General features: G+C 41.9%; 1 protein-coding gene across 1 annotated transcript in view; it reads right to left on the reverse strand.

Annotated features, from left to right (window-relative positions):
• Nucleotides 1-3314: 3314 nt before the first annotated feature.
• Nucleotides 3315-16763, reverse strand: part of mfsd11 (major facilitator superfamily domain containing 11) — a 45214-nt gene continuing 31765 nt past the window's right edge. The window contains exons 10-13 of the mRNA XM_070857640.1: nt 11442-11567; nt 11155-11341; nt 10130-10265; nt 3315-9938 (exon numbers count right to left, since the gene is read on the reverse strand). Coding sequence (XP_070713741.1) covers nt 9777-9938; nt 10130-10265; nt 11155-11341; nt 11442-11567 — 611 coding nt within the window. The 3' untranslated portion in view covers nt 3315-9776. The remainder of the gene's footprint in view (nt 9939-10129; nt 10266-11154; nt 11342-11441; nt 11568-16763) is intronic.

Raw genomic sequence — 16763 nt, forward strand, 5'->3', positions numbered from 1 at the left:
ACTGGAGAGCAGGCCAAGCCTAGACTGGGTCTTGTGTAATGAGAGGGGATTCATTAGCAATGTTGTCGTGCGAGGCCCCTTGGGGAAGAGTGACCATAATATGGTAGAATTCTTCATTAAGATGGAGAGTGACACAGTTAATTCAGACACTAGGGTTCTAAACTTAAAGAAAGGTAACTTCGATGGTATGAGACGTGAATTGGCTAGGATAGACTGGCGAATGATACTTAAAGGGTTGACGGTAGAGGCAATAACAAACATTTAAAGATGACATGGATGAACAACAACAATTGTACATCCCTGTCTGGCGTAAAAATAAAACGTGGAATGTGGCTCAACCGTGGCTAACAAGGGAAATTAGGGATAGTGTTAAATCCAAGGAAGAAGCATATAAATTGGCCAGAAAAAGCAGCAAACCTGAGGACTGGGAGAAATTTAGAATTCAGCAGAGGAGGACTAAGGGTTTAATTAGGAGGGGGAAAATAGAGAATGAGAGTAAGCTTGCAGGGAACATAAAAACTGACTGCAAAAGCTGCTATAGAAATATGGAGAGAAAAAGATTAGTGAAGACTAATGTAAGTCCCTTGCAGTCAGAATCAGGTGAATTCATAATGGGGAACAAGGAAATGGCAGACCAATTGAACAAATACTTTGGTTCTGTCTTCACGAAGGAAGACACGAATAACCTCCTGAAAATACTAGTGGACTGAGGGTCTAGTGAGAAGGAGGAACTGAGGGAAATCTTTATTCGTCAGGAAATGGTGTTAGGGAAATTGATGGGATTGAAGGCCGATAAATCCACAGGGCCTGATAGTCTGCATCCCAGAGTACGCAAAGAAGTGGCCCTTGAAATAGTCGATGCATTGGTGGTCATTTTCCAACATTCCAAGGCCTCTGGATCAGTTCCTATGGATTGGAGGGTAGCTAATGTAACCTCACTTTTTAAAAAAGGAGAACGAAAACAGGGAATTATAGACCGGTTAACCTGACATCGGTAGTGGGGAAAATGCTGGAATCAATTATTAAAGATGTAATAGCAGCGCATTTGGAAAGCAGTGACAGGATCAGTCCAAGTCAGCATGGATTTATGAAAGGGAAATCATGCTTGACAAATCTTCTAGAATTTTTTGAGGATGTAACCAGTAGAGTGGATAAGGGAGAACCAGTGGATGTGGTGTATTTGGACTTTCAAAAAGGCTAAATTAGGACACATGGGATTGGGGGTAATGTATTAACGTGGATAGAGAACTGGTTGGCAGACAGGAAGCAAAGAGTGGGAATAAACGGGTCCTTTTCAGAATGGCAGGCAGTGACTAGTGGGGTACCGCAAGGTTCAATTCTGGGACCCCAGCTGTTTACAATATATATTAATGATTTAGACGAAGGAATTGAATGTAATATCTCCAAGTTTGCAGATGACACTAAGCTGGGTGGCAGTGTGAGCTATGAGGAGGATGCTCAGAGGCTGCAGGATTAGGCGAGTGGGCAAATGCATGGCAGATGCAGTATAATGTCGATAAGTGTGAGGGTATCCACTTTGGTGGCAAAAACAGGAAGGCAGAATATTATCTGAATGTTGACAGATTAGTAAAAAGGGAGATGCAACAACACCTGGGTGTCATGGTACATCAGTCATTGAAAGTAGGCATGCAGGTACAGCAGGCAGGAAAGAAAGCAAATGGCATGTTGGCCTTCATAGCGAGAGGATTTGAGTATAGAAGCAGGGAGGTCTTGCTGCAGTTGTACAGGGCCTTGGTGAGACCACACCTGGAGTAGTGTGTGCAGTTTTGGTCTCCTAATCTGAGGAAGGACATTCTTGCTATTGAGGGAGTGCAGCGAAGGTTCATCAGACTGATTCCCAGGATGGCAGAACTGACATATGAAGAAAGGCTAGATTGACTAGGCTTATATTCACTGGAATTTAGAAGAATGAGAAAGGATCTCATAGAAACATATAAAATTGACGGGATTGGACAGGTTAAATGCAGGAAGAATGTTTCCGATGTTGGGGAAGTCCAGAACCAGGGGTCACAGTCTAAGGATAAAGGGTAGGCCATATAGGACCAAGATGAGGAGAAACTTTTCACCCAGAGAATTGTGAACCTGTGGAATTCTCTGCCACAGAAAGTTGGTAAGTCCAGTTCGTTATATATATTCAAAAGGGAGTTAGATGTGGCCCTTACGGCTAAAGGGGTCAAGGGGTATGGAGAGAAAGCAGGAGTGGGGTACTGAAATTGCATGATCAGCCATGATCATATTGAATGGTGGCGCAGGCTCGAAGGGCCTACTCCTGCACCTATTTTCTATGGGCCCAAGTTTCGGGTGGAGTCGCTCCTAGTTTTTTGGAGCAATTAGTTTAGTTTGGAGTATGTTAGAAATTGCAATTCTCGGACATTAGTTTGCTCCAGTTCTAGTGAGTTAGTTTCGGTTGGCTTTCGGAAAGGTATTTTTTTTTTTAAAAAAGGGGGTGTCCAGCCACTCAGTGCTCCCCAACCCATGCTCCTCCATCCCTTGCCACGCTCCCCCTCCATCCTGGTAGCCACGCTCCTCCCCCCCCCCCCAACCCCGGTAGCCACGCTCCCCCCACCACCCCCACCCCCCCGGTAGCCACGCTCCCCCCGACCCCGGTAGCCACGTTACGCCCCCACCCCCGGTAGCCACGCTTCCCCCCCCAACCCACCCCGGTAGCCACGCTTCCCCCCCCACCCCGGTAGCCACGCTTCCCCCCCCAACCCACCCCGGTAGCCACGTTACGCCCCCACCCCCGGTAGCCACGCTTCCCCCCACCCCCCCACCCCGGTAGCCACGCTCCTCCCCCCCCCCCCCCCACACCCCGGTAGCCACGCTCCCCACCCCCCTACCCCGGTAGCCATGCTCCCCCTCGGTAGCCACGCTCCCCCTCCCCCAACCCCAGTAGTCACGCTCCCCTCCCCGGCGTTGCACATGCTCCAACGCGCCTGCGCAACGCTGCTGGCACTGACAAGGCGGCATGATCCCTAGCCCCGCCCCACTGCAGGCTGCGATCGGCTTGCTCCGCCCCAGGGAGACTTCGCTGCGCCACACCACGCTCCAGGAGGACCGGAGAATTGCTGAAGATGATTCCGGCGCACCTTCGAGCCCAGGCAGGTCATGTAAGTCTCGGAGGCGCGCCGTTTTCACCAGAACTGGAAACTTGGGCCCAATGTTTCTAGGTTAACAAAAATGGCATGGTTTATATTTTAGTGGATGAAAAGTTTCCTGGCTTACAGACAATACAAGTTTATTACAATTCAAAATTGCACTTTTATTTTAAGCTTTCAGAAAAAAAAGACAACTTGTAAAGTTCAAATTACTTTATTACATAAAATAAAAGTAAGTATTGCACACCTCAATACTAAATGCCACATGATTACCCATGGACTACTACATGAGGGTTGCCGTTGAATGGTCGTGTTTACAGTCCACACACCAAGAGTCATTGTTCAAAACAAACTTTGTTACCTGATCGGTCTGAAATACAAAGCTAACTTCTGACAAAGATTTGGCTATAGATCAATACAAAGACATCACAGTCAAAAGAAATAAATTACAATACAATGTGCAACATGATATAAATTTTAAGTTGCTGGAAAAGCTCAAAATGTACTGTGTCCAACATCCTCCAGATACCATAGAAAGAATAATGTGACAAATCAGAGTCTTATAGTCTAAAGATATTGGTCTTAGATGAGCAGCGTGATTTTAAATACCAAGCAGCTTTCCTAAACTTTATGTGCATTGTCAGGAACAGTTTGTATTGTAAATGTCCTTGGTCCAACAGGGGCAAATTATTCCCATTTTCAAGATCTTCAATATGAAGCACGGTATATAGCCATTTTCCCCATTGAATCGAATTCAGTGTGATTACTACTTTTGAAAGAAAATGGGCAATGCATTTCTCCACACAAGCATTTCCAGTCTCTTATCCAAACTTAAACTCATCTGACAAGATGTGCAGAGTAAGTAGAGTTCTAGTCCAACACCAAAGCAAACAAAAGTCTGGTATTCTAATTTAATGCAAGATAAACTAAATAAGCAGGAAACAGGACAGAAGTAAAAAAGAGAGAGCTTCCTGAGCTTCATCAATCCAATTGGAGAACAATCTCAAGTTGACACTTTGGATAGGTAAAGCTACTAAATATATCAACAACATTGGGTAGGATGTTTAAAGACCTTTAAATACAGACACACTGAATTGTTCCAAGTTCCATTTTCTATGTCATGACTAAAATGGCACTTCTACAACAAAGATGTCAGCTTAAGCTCAGTTAGTAACACTTACTCAGTCATAGGTTCAAGCTCCACTTCAGGACTTAAATACATTGGCCTGGAAGTTCCTCAGTGGACAGAATCCGCACCAATTCTGCCAATGTCAAGTTATGCTCAAATTTCTTGCCAATCTCATTAAAATACTCCCAGATGTAAAAATGGGCATAAATCAGCATGATAAATTAGTCGTGACTTCACGCCAAATATTCCTTCTTCAAGTATGAAAATTAAAGTTTCAACCCATTCAACCAACATTCATTTACACTAGGCACACGTTTATAAACCTACAATCAGGAAAGCTGTTCAATTTTTATTTGTGACTTAATCTTATGCCTTAAAAATGCATTAACAAAATATGCAGGTCTCAGGATAAATAAAGCTCAAAACATTTTAATAAAACGCCAAGAAAAATGACTGTGCTACACCTGAAATTCTTGTCATAATTTTAAAGAGACCCTTTGAACGATCACAATTGCAAGAAACATACAGAAGGCTCTGTAAATTGGAGCCATGGCCAATTTTATTGGTGGAGAGATCGATTAACAGCAATAAAAGACAGAGATTTGGGCGTATTGTCATTACGCATATAACTTCACTTACGCCCAAAATTCCATGATCGATTAGGCCACATAATTGGTTTGCATTAAGGATACATGCGTCTCTGGACGCAAATATGGAGGATATTCAAGGCCCTAATCTGGACTGACACTACAGTGCAGAAGTGAGGAGGTGCCACATTGTTAGAGGTGCCAGATGAGATGTTAAACCAGGGCCCCATCTGTCTGTTGGGAGTGGTTCAGGAAATGAAGATCCCATAACACTATTCAAAAGAGTACGGAGTTCTCCCAATGCCCTCCTTCAATCATAGACAAAAAAAAATCATTCCAGTCACTGCAGTTTGTGGAACCTTGATACATTTACATATATAGTTGACTGCTTTGGGTCATGAGAGAAAAGTGATAAGACGCTCTATAATTTACATTTCTTTCTTTTCAAAGTTGCCTTGTGCCAACTACCAGTAGCACTGATTCTTAGTTTTGAAATGGATAGGATTACAGAAACGCCAGTCACAATTAAACTTGTCAGTCACTGTAAATCAGTTACTTTGGGTGTCTACCATGACCAAAGTTGCCATGTAGGGAGCAATAGTCCCACAAGAGTGACAAGTACCAAAGAACTATCAATGTGTATGCTCTTGGGAGGTTTTATCTTAAAATATTTGTAGCTGGGATAAAATAGGCAAAATAATACACTGATCACTGCATTACTTTTATGTGCAATATGAAAGAATCGTCAAGAAGAAAAGATCTCAATTTACATTTTTGAAAGTTAATTTTTGCAAACTATAGAGAAAGCAAGTGAACAAGGGTACAAAGTGACAAAACAGATGGTGGTTTCAAATTTGGAAGATATTGTTCCTTCGATAATTAGTGGAAAATTGCTAAGTTTGAACATTTTAAAACATGAGCATCGACTTAATTTGACAATATTCTGGCTAGGCTCGATACAAAGCAAGAAGTTGGAAAATGAAACCAGTTGAAATTTCTTCCCTTGTCCTTTTTTTTTTATTAGTCCAGCAGTCATCTAATATGAAAGCCTAAGCAAGCTATACAAAACTGCACAATATACAACCCAAATTAAAATTGTAATAAGAATTAAAAGGACTGGCATTCAAGGACTGGGTGAATCACTGACAATGATCAGTTTCAAACCCTACAGTTTGGAAAAAGTAGCTGTTAAAGGACTTGCATTTTTATAGCGCCTTTCACCTCATGCGATCTTTGTGTGCTTTGCAGCCAATGAAGTACTTTTGAAGAGTAGTCACTGTTGTAATGAAGGAAACATAGCAGCCGATTTGTGCACAGCAAGGTTCCACAAACAGCAAACTCAATGACCAAGTAATCTGTTTTTTTAGTGAAGTTGGTTTGAGGGATAAATATTGGCCAAGACCTCCGGAGAACTCAAATAAAAACAGAAAATGCTGGAAATACTCAGCAGATCAGGCAGCATTTCTGGAGATGGAAACAGAGTTAACATTTCAGGTCGATGACCTTTCGTCAGAACATCGGGAGAACTCCCGTATTCCTCTTCGAAAAAGTGCCATGGGATCTTTTACATCTACCTGAAAAGGCAGACAGGACCTCAGTTGAACGTCTCATCTGAAAGATGGCACCTCCAACAGTGCAGCACTCCCTCAGATTTTGTGCTCAAGTCTCTGGTGTGGGGCTTGAACCCACAACAGTCTGACTCGGAGGCGAGAATGCTACTAATGAGCCAAAGCTATTAGTCTGATAGAATCATAGAACGGCCATTCAGTCGATCCGTACTGGCTCTCTGCAAGAGCACTTCAGCAAGTCCCACTCCCCTGCCCTTTCCCCTGAGCCCTGCAATTTTGTGTGTTCAGGCATAATTAAGTATTTTTACTCTACATTGCTCGTTGCCCTTTTCCATAGCTAATCTGAACATTATGATACTGTGAACACGGTTCCCTAAATGTTCTCCTACTGACACTTACTCCACTTGACCTACCTCATTCCCCAGGACCAGATCTAGCAATGCCTCCTTCCTTGTTGGGCCGGGTACACACTGATCAAGAAAGTTCTCCTGAACACATTTCAGAAATTCTTCCTCTTCTCTGCCCTTTACACTATTACTATCCCAGTTTATATTAGGATAATTGAAGTCCCCCATTAGTACTACTCTCTAGTTTTTGCACCTCTCTACTTTCCCAGCAAATTTGCTCCTCTATATCTTTCCTACTAGTTGGTGGCCTATAGAATACACCTAGTAGTGTAATGACACCTCTATTATTCTTAACTCGAACCAAATAAATTCTGTCCTTGACCCCTCCAGGACATTCTCTCTCTCCAGCACTAACATTCTCCTTAACCAATACTGATACCCCACCTCTTTTCTTTCCTTCCCTATCTTTCCTGAACACCTTATATCCAGGATTATTTAAAACCTAATCCTGCCCTTTTTTGAGCCAGATCTCAGTTATCACCACGACAACATATTCCCATGTGGCTATTTGCACCTGCAGCTCACTAACCTATTTACCACACTTCGTGCATTTACACACATGCACTGTAAACTTGTTTAAGACCGTCTTGTATTCCCTCTCTTAGTCTGCCCCCACCTAATACCTTACTCGAGTGTGATCTGTCTCTCCCCATCCTTTGTGCACTTAGTTTCGCCTTTCTAATGAAGCGCTTCCTAGAGGGAAAAAATAGTTTAATCAGCCTCCAATTCGGCAGTTCTGGAATCAGTGGCACAAATGAGCTGCCCCTTTTCAGTGGATTCAACCACTGAAAAGATTCCAGGCTCCAGTCAATCTACAGACTATCTTTTTTCATGACACATGGTTAATGTTAGTCAATAAATAATGTACAAGCATTGCATCAATACCAACAAAAACACTGTGCACCAGGTTTAACTTGTACTTAACGCTCATGACTAGTTTGTTTGTATTATTCCATCCACACAGTACACAAGGTGAGAAAAAGCCATCCCTCTAAAAACCTATTTTCATTTGAATGATTTCTACTTGTGACGAACACAATAATAATTAGCACCAGTAATGTCACAATGCAAATTACTATTGGCTAAAATACAAAAGTCAATCAGAATATATAAATCTCAGCAAGTTGTTGCCAGTGATTAAAACGGAAATGTTCATGTAGAATGATCAATCTATAGGAGCATCAAATGCTGCATTAGTTGTAGACTCTTTAGTTTAGATAGGTGCTACATGTCCCAGCAATGCAGCATCATGAACTTGCCATAATAGCTTGCTAACAACCTATTGGAGCAGTTACTGATTGCTGAGCAAATATAGTGTGAATAAAGCATTAACTATATATTTGCAGATGTTAACAGAATGGAATCTAGAGTGCCCTGTTCTTGTACATCTCACCAGGAAGAAATAACCTCAGCTCTATTCATTTCAGGGGGTCTACAGTCTGGATTATTGTTTCCAAGAGGAAAATTACACTTCACATTGGTATGACCTTTTCACATGTGGGAGTAGAAGCTAATTGTTACCTTCAAGCTAAGAGGATTTTGCAAAACCAAATTGGACAGCTTTAAGACCCACCAGTAAAGTGAAGATATCTGGTACCTTCTAACTCACTGCTGCAGACAAACTGATATAGGGTTTCGGAACTCGTTTTAATTAGTCAGTAGCTCATTCTGAAAAGCATTCATTGATCAACTGTTAATGTCAAAATTAATTAAGATTTCACCCAATATATAGAATACTTAAAAAAAAAAAAAATCCTTTTATAGACTGGTTTTGGTATCTGCTAACACTGCAGTTGCAGAAATGGGGTCAAAAATTAACCTTCATTGGTATAACTCTCCATCAATTCAAATCGTAATTGGTTAAAAGGTAAAGAACTTGCCATTTAAATTCACCATCTCCTTATTCAACTTTAATTAAAAACAAAATTTCCCTTTTAATCTCTACATAATGATTCAGCAGCAAGTTGTCAGGGAAAGGAAGATTCTACACGAAATGGATAAAAGAACTAGGTGGCTGACAAACTTATAACTACTTCAAATACTGAACTTTTGAAGGTATATCACATACTGCAAAACTGAATCATCTCAGTTCTAGTCAGTGACCATGAAAAGGTTAGATTACCAATTAAAGGATCACAATTGGAATTACTTGTGCAAAACAGCATTAACGTGAAAGAGAATAAACCAAGCACAATTGGAAATATTTGCCACGTAAAAATATTTAGCTTTGCAGTATATAAAACAGTACAAATAAAAATGCCTATGCACAATCAACAAATGTTACAGCAATTGTCAACAGTGTTGTAATGATTTGAAATGCTTTAGTTAGTTGGTACTCCTGGTATAGTACCGAGCATCACAATGTATATTTAAAAGAAACAAAACAAAGTACCATTTGGTGAAATGGAAACTTTCTAACTGATTCTCCTTCACTTCAAAAACAGGTCACTTGATTTTCATCCAAAAATATTGGAAATTTCTTAAATGTTTGAGAGTCACAAATAAAAGCACGTTCAACTTTAGCGAAATCTAATTGTAATGGATCAAAGATGATTATCTTTGTGTCAAGTAACTAAGCCATGGCCCTACAAGAATACTGTGGGATACGAGCAGGGAAACGCTTATAATAGCATTCAAATTCAGAGTAGGTCAATATTTCAGAATATTCAGATTTAGTTTGTTCAGAATATTTCTAGAATGCAGAATTTTAATTCTGTGCAGCAGAAATATTGGTGAATACATCCTGCTAGCCCTTCAGTGGCCGGGTTCAGGTTAGCCTTTGTTAATTAGCTTTATTAAATTTCCTCCTATTAAAACTTTGTGTCACACTAATCTACTTGAAAATGTTATTAAAACTAATCATACATCAAAATTATAATGGTCAAAAGTTACAGTAAAATTGTATTTAAGAATAAAACATTAAAAAATTTACATTCCATTGGGTCTTTTAAAAGCTGGTTTCCTGATTAAATGCGATCATAACTGGAACCACGAGAATTCGTTTCTGCCTTCCATTCGACGAGGATGAAAGAAATTGTGCCTAAGAATCCAGCCACACCAAGGATAAGCAGCTGCCACTGGAGCAGTAGATAATTGCTGTAGCCAAATGCAATTGCTGCAGTGATAGACTGGGGGAGGAAAAAAATTACATTCAGCGCAATGCTAAGTAGAAACTTAAATGTATAGGATAAACAAGTTCTTTAACAAACACAATGTATGGTGAACCATTTTTTATGCTGTTAAAATATTGCAAATTAAAATTCATTTTTACAAGACCCTTTAGGTCACGTGCATGCACTAGAAAGCATTTCATTCTTACTTGCACAAACTTGAAAACAGCAAATGCAGGAGCACTTTCCTGGGAATACATAAATCCTAGAATACTGAGGAGCTGTGTGTTGAAACAGCTGTCACCTAGTCCCAGAAGGAAACTGCAAGCTATGGCAATAGTTTTGCTGCAGAGCAAAAAGACAAATTATGAGCTGGAAAATTCATGGATGCAAACATAAAACCTCTAGTATTCTATCACTATAACTCCAGAAAATTTTAACTACTGTTTTGGAGGTATTAAAAGGCGATATAAAAGTATCCAATTGTTTTTAAAACTAGTTTAGTCCCATGCATACAAACAAGTTTAAAAAAAATTAAAAAGCCAACCCATTTCTGATCTTGGCAGTCAGAAAAAGGAATCCAAAAATCAGGAGCTTCCCCACAACGTGGGTTCTCACTATATCCTTTATATTAGAACAGCAGACCGTCAGTTCACACTAGGTCAATATTTTAGAATATTCAGATTTAGTTTGTTCAGAATATTTCTAGAATGCGGAATTTTAATTCAGTGCAGCAGAAATATTGGTGAATACATTCTACTAGCCCTTCAGTGGCCAGCTTCAGGTTAGCTTTTTGTATTGGCTTGATGACATTTCCTCTGGTTATAACTTTGTGTCGCACTAATCTGTTTGAAAAATGTTATTTCAAGAAAACTATTCATAGTGCAAAATGAAAATTCTCAAAAGTGACAGTTTTATTCTTAAATACCAATTTTACTAAGATCTAAAAATGTACATTCCATTGGGTTTTTTAAAAAGCTGGTTTCTTCATTAAATTAGAACCAACGAAATTTGTTTCCCTCGTCCACTGAAAATCAAATTGAATGACAACCCAACTGGTTACATCCCAGACAGGTTCGGTTTACTGTTTACCCCCATGTTCACGTCATTGTAGGTTTAGTAACATTTCTCAAATAATCTGTGTCCTTAACGGTTTGATGCCCTAGTCACAAATATAGATTACATATGCTGCACTTACATTAACCAGAAGCACAAATTAAAATATATGACTAACCTTGGAACTAAATAAGCAACTCGATTAGTTCCTTCATCGGAAACAATTGATGCATCCCCTGGCACATTTAAGAATATCAGATAGAAGGCTACAACATGACATAATAAACCCAGAAGAACTACAGGGTTTCTGCCATTACCGAGATATTTGCTGAGGAATTTGTTCAATAAACCAAAAGTTGCACCACCTAGAAATTAAAAAAAATACACAGGAAATAAATGCAATTCCATTTAATGAAAGCAGATTTCATTGTTTAATAGTAAATGCAACTGAAAATGATCACAAACCTATGATTTCTCCAACACCAATGAAGATGCCAGATAAACCAACCAAGCTTTTGGCTTCATTCCCAAATTGATTTGTTGCCCCCAAGCAGGTGCCATAGACCCCACTAAAAAAGGTTAGCTCAAGACCTAGAAAGGAAACAATTCAACATTTTCAGACTCATTCTGTGCATGCTCTCATATCTTTATGCTGAAAGAAGAGTAATTTTATCAGCTTTGCTTCCTCACATTAACCAGTCAGTCTAATAGCTGTACCACCAGGCAGCCAACTGGCAAATTAACACCTGTATAAAGCAGGTTAAATCCACATCATCTCGGATCATAGTGATGCCAATCGGGATCAGTGCAGAGTTGACGGTACGCATTCTCCAGAGGTCAGGTATGCAATAGGACCAAGGCAAGTTTGCTCTTGCCACCCTCTTGCTGTGTATATGGTCCAGAACTTAAAGAAGGGTAACTTTGAAGGTATGAGGCGTGAATTGGCTAGGATAGATTGGCGAATGATACTTAAGGGGTTGACTGTGGATGGGCAATGGCAGACATTTAGAGACCGCATGGATGAACTACAACAATTGTACATCCCTGTCAGGCGTAAAAATAAAAAAGGGAAGTTGGCTCAACCGTGGCTATCAAAGGAAATCAGGGATAATATTAAAGCCAAGGAAGTGGCATACAAATTGGCCAGAAATAGCAGTGAACCTGGGGACTGGGAGAAATTTAGAACTCAGCAGAGGAGGACAAAGGGTTTGATTAGGGCATGGTAAATAGAGTACGAGAGGAAGCTTGCAGGGAACATTAAAACGGACTGCAGAAGCTTCTATAGATATGTAAAGAGAAAAAGGTTAGTAAAGACAAACATAGGTCCCCTGCAGTCAGAATCAGGGGAAGTCATAACGGAGAACAAAGAAATGGCAGACCAATTGAACAAGTACTTTGGTTCGGTATTCACTAAGGAGGACACAAACAACCTTCCGGATATAAAAGGGGTCAGAGGGTCAGTAAGAAGGAGGAACTGAGGGAAATCCTTATTAGTCGGGAAATTGTGTTGGGGAAGTTGATGGGATTGAAGGCCGATAAATCTCCAGGGCCTGATGGACTGCATCCCAGAGTACTTAAGGAGGTGGCCTTGGAAATAGCGGATGCATTGACAGTCATTTTCCAACATTCCATAGACTCTGGATCAGTTCCTATGCAGTGGAGGGTAGCCAATGTAACCCCACTTTTTAAAAAAGGAGGGAGAGAGAAAACAGGGAATTATAGACCGGTCAGCCTGACATCAATAGTGGGTAAAATGATGGAATCAATTATTAAGGATGTCACAGCAGCGCATTTGGAAAGAGATGACATGACAGGTCCAAGTCAGCATGGATTTGTGAAAGGGAAATCATGCTCGACAAATCTTCTGGAATTTTTTGAGGATGTTTCCAGTAGAGTGGACAAGGGAGAACCAGTTGATGTGGTGTATTTGGACTTGCAGAAGGCTTTCGACAAGTTGGTGAGAGGCGGAAGCAGCGTCGGAGCGGCCTATAAAAGGCGTACCAGTCCAGCTACAGCGGGAGAGAAAGCAAAATAGTAGAAAGGAATCAAAAAGTGACGTCACAGCCAATGGGGTAAGTGATTGGCTGGTGATTGGTGAGTAGCTTTTCTTTTTATTTTTTATATCAGTAAGTAAACTGTAACATTGTTATTACCAATTTAAGGGTATCTAAGGGTTAAGGCATGGCAGGAGAGCTCGGTCACGTGATATGCTCCTCCTGTACCATGTGGGAACTCGGGGACACTTCCGGTGTCCCTGGGGACGATGTGTGTGGGAAGTGTATCCACCTCGAGCTCCTGACGGTCCGCGTTGCGGAATTGGAGCTGAGGGTGGATTCACTCTGGAGCATCCACGATGCTGAGAATGACGTGAGTATCACGTGTAGTGAGTTGGTCTTACTGCAGAAGGGTCCACAGCCAGATAGGGAATGGAAGACCAGCAGGAAGAGCAGTGCAAGAAAGGTAGTGCAGGGGTCCCCTGTGGTCATCCCCCTGCAAAACAGATACACTGCTTTGAGTACTATTGGGGGGGGATGACTCATCAGGGGAGGGCAGCAGCAGCCAAGATCATGGCACCGTGGCTGGCTCTGCTGCACAGGAGGGCAGGAAAAAGAATGGGAGCGCGATAGTGATAGGGGATTCAATGGTGAGGGGAATAGATAGGCGTTTCTGCGGCCGCAACCGAGACTCCAGGATGGTATGTTGCCTCCCTGGTGCAAGGGTCAAGGATGTCTCGGAGCGGGTGCAGGACATTCTGAAATGGGAGGCAGAACAGCCAGTTGTCGTGGTGCACATTGGTATCAACGACATAGGTTTAAAAAAAAGGGATGAGGTCCTACGAAACGAATTTAAGGAGCTAGGAGCTAAATTAAAAAAGTAGGACCTCAAAAGTAGTAATCTCGGGATTGCTACCAGTGCCACGTGCTAGTCAGAGTAGGAATCGCAGGATAGCGCAGATGAATACGTGGCTTGAGCAGTGGTGCAGCAGGGAGGGATTCAAATTCCTGGGGCATTGGAACCGGTTCTGGGGGAGGTGGGACCAGTACAAACCGGACGGTCTGCACCTGGGCAGGACCGGAACCAATGTCCTAGGGGGAGTGTTTGCTAGTGCTGTTGGGGAGGAGTTAAACTAATATGGCAGGGGGATGGGAACCAATGTAGAGAGACAGAAGGAGACAAAAAGGAGGCAAAAGCAAAAGACAGAAAGGAGATGAGGAAAAGTGGAGGGCAGAGAAACCCAAGGCAAAGAACAAAAAGGGCCACTGTACAGCAAAATTCTAAAAGGACAAAGGGTGTTAAAAAAACAAGCCTGAAGGCTTTGTGTCTTAATGCAAGGAGTATCCGCAATAAGGTGGATGAATTAACTGTGCAAATAGATGTTAACAAATATGATGTGATTGGGATTACGGAGACGTGGCTCCAGGATGATCAGGGCTGGGAACTCAACATCCAGGGGTATTCAACATTCAGGAAGGATAGAATAAAAGGAAAAGGAGGTGGGGTAGCATTGCTGGTTAAAGAGGAGATTAATGCAATAGTTAGGAAAGACATTAGCTTGGATGATGTGGAATCTATATGGGTAGAGCTGCAGAACACCAAAGGGCAAAAAACGTTAGTGGGAGTTGTGTACAGACCTCCAAACAGTAGTAGTGATGTTGGGGAGGGCATCAAACAGGAAATTAGGGGTGCATGCAATAAAGGTGCAGCAGTTATAATGGGTGACTTTAATATGCACATAGATTGGGCTAGCCAAACTGGAAGCAATACGGTGGAGGAGGATTTCCTGGAGTGCATAAGGGATGGTTTTCTAGACCAATATGTCAAGGAACCTACTAGGGGGGAGGCCATCTTAGACTGGGTGTTGTGTAATGAGAGAGGATTAATTAGCAATCTCATTGTGCGAGGCCCCTTGGGGAAGAGTGACCATAATATGGTGGAATTCTGCATTAGGATGGAGAATGAAACAGTTAATTCAGAGACCATGGTCCAGAACTTAAAGAAGGGTAACTTTGAAGGTATGAGGCGTGAATTGACGAGGATAGATTGGCTAATGATACTTAAGGGGTTGACTGTGGATGGGCAATGGCAGACATTTAGAGACCACATGGATGAATTACAACAATTGTACATTCCTGTCTGGCGTAAAAATAAAAAAGGGAAGGTGGCTCAACCGTGGCTATCAAGGGAAATCAGGGATAGTATTAAAGCCAAGGAAGTGGCATACAAATTGGCCAGAAATAGCAGCGAACCTGGGGACTGGGAGAAATTTAGAACTCAGCAGAGGAGGACAAAGGGTTTGATTAGGGCAGGGAAAATGGAGTACGAGAAGAAGCTTGCAGGGAACATTAAGGCAGATTGCAAAAGTTTCTATAGGTATGTAAAGAGAAAAAGGTTAGTAAAGACAAACGTAGGTCCCCTGCAGTCAGAACCAGGGGACGTCATAACGGGGAACAAAGAAATGGCAGACCAATTGAACAAGTACTTTGGTTCGGTAATCACTAAGGAGGATACAAACAACCTTCCGGATATAAAAGGGGTCAGAGGGTCTCGTAAGGAGGGGGAACTGAGGGAAATCTTTATTAGTCGGGAAATTGTGTTGGGGAAATTGATGGGATTAAAGGCCGATAAATCCCCAGGGCCTGATGGACTGCATCCCAGAGTACTTCAGGAGGTGGCCTTGGAAATAGCGGATGCATTGACAGTCATTTTCCAACATTCCAATCGAGTGGGGGGTAGCCAATGTAACCCCACTTTTTAAAAAAGGAGGGAGAGAGAAAGCAGGGAATTATAGACCGGTCAGCCTGACCTCAGTAGTGGGTAAAATGATGGAATCAATTATTAAGGATGTCATAGCAGCGCATTTGGAAAATGGTGACATGATAGGTCCAAGTCAGCATGGATTTGTGAAAGGGAAATCATGCTTGACAAATCTTCTGGAATATTTTGAGGATGTTTCCAGTAAAGTGGACAAAGGAGAACCAGTTGATGTGGTATATTTGGACTTTCAGAAGGCTTTCGACAAGGTCCCACACAAGAGATTAATGTGCAAAGTTAAAGCACATGGGATTGGGGGTAGTGTGCTGACGTGGATTGAGAACTGGTTGTCAGACAGGAAGCAAAGAGTAGGAGTAAATGGGGACTTTTCAGAATGGCAGGCAGTGACTAGTGGGGTACCGCAAGGTTCTGTGCTGGGGCCCCAGCTGTTTACATTGTACATTAATGATTTAGACAAGGGGATTAAATGTAGTATCTCCAAATTTGCGGATGACACTAAGTTGGGTGGCAGTGTGAGCTGCGAGGAGGATGCTATGAGGCTGCAGAGTGACTTGGATAGGTTAGGTGAGTGGGTAAATGCATGGCAGATGAGGTATAATGTGGATAAATGTGAGGTTATCCACTTTGGTAGTAAAAACAGAGAGACAGACTATTATCTGAATGGTGACAGATTAGGAAAGGGGGAGGTGCAACGAGACCTGTGTGTTATGGTACATCAGTCATTGAAGATTGGCATGCAGGTACAGCAGGCGGTTAAGAAAGCAAATGGCATGTTGGCCTTCATAGCGAGGGGATTTGAGTACAGGGGCAGGGAGGTGTTGCTACAGTTGTACAGGGCCTTGGTGAGGCCACACCTGGAGTATTGTGTACAGTTTTGGTCTCCTAACTTGAGGAAGGACATTCTTGCTATTGCAGCGAAGGTTCATCAGACTGATTCCCGGGATGGCTGGGCTGTCATATGAGGAGAGACTGAATCAACTGAGCCTTTATTTACTGGAGTTTTGAAGGATGAGA

This window comes from Pristiophorus japonicus, chromosome 16, assembly GCF_044704955.1.
Source record: "Pristiophorus japonicus isolate sPriJap1 chromosome 16, sPriJap1.hap1, whole genome shotgun sequence".
Lineage (NCBI taxonomy): Eukaryota > Metazoa > Chordata > Chondrichthyes > Pristiophoridae > Pristiophorus > Pristiophorus japonicus.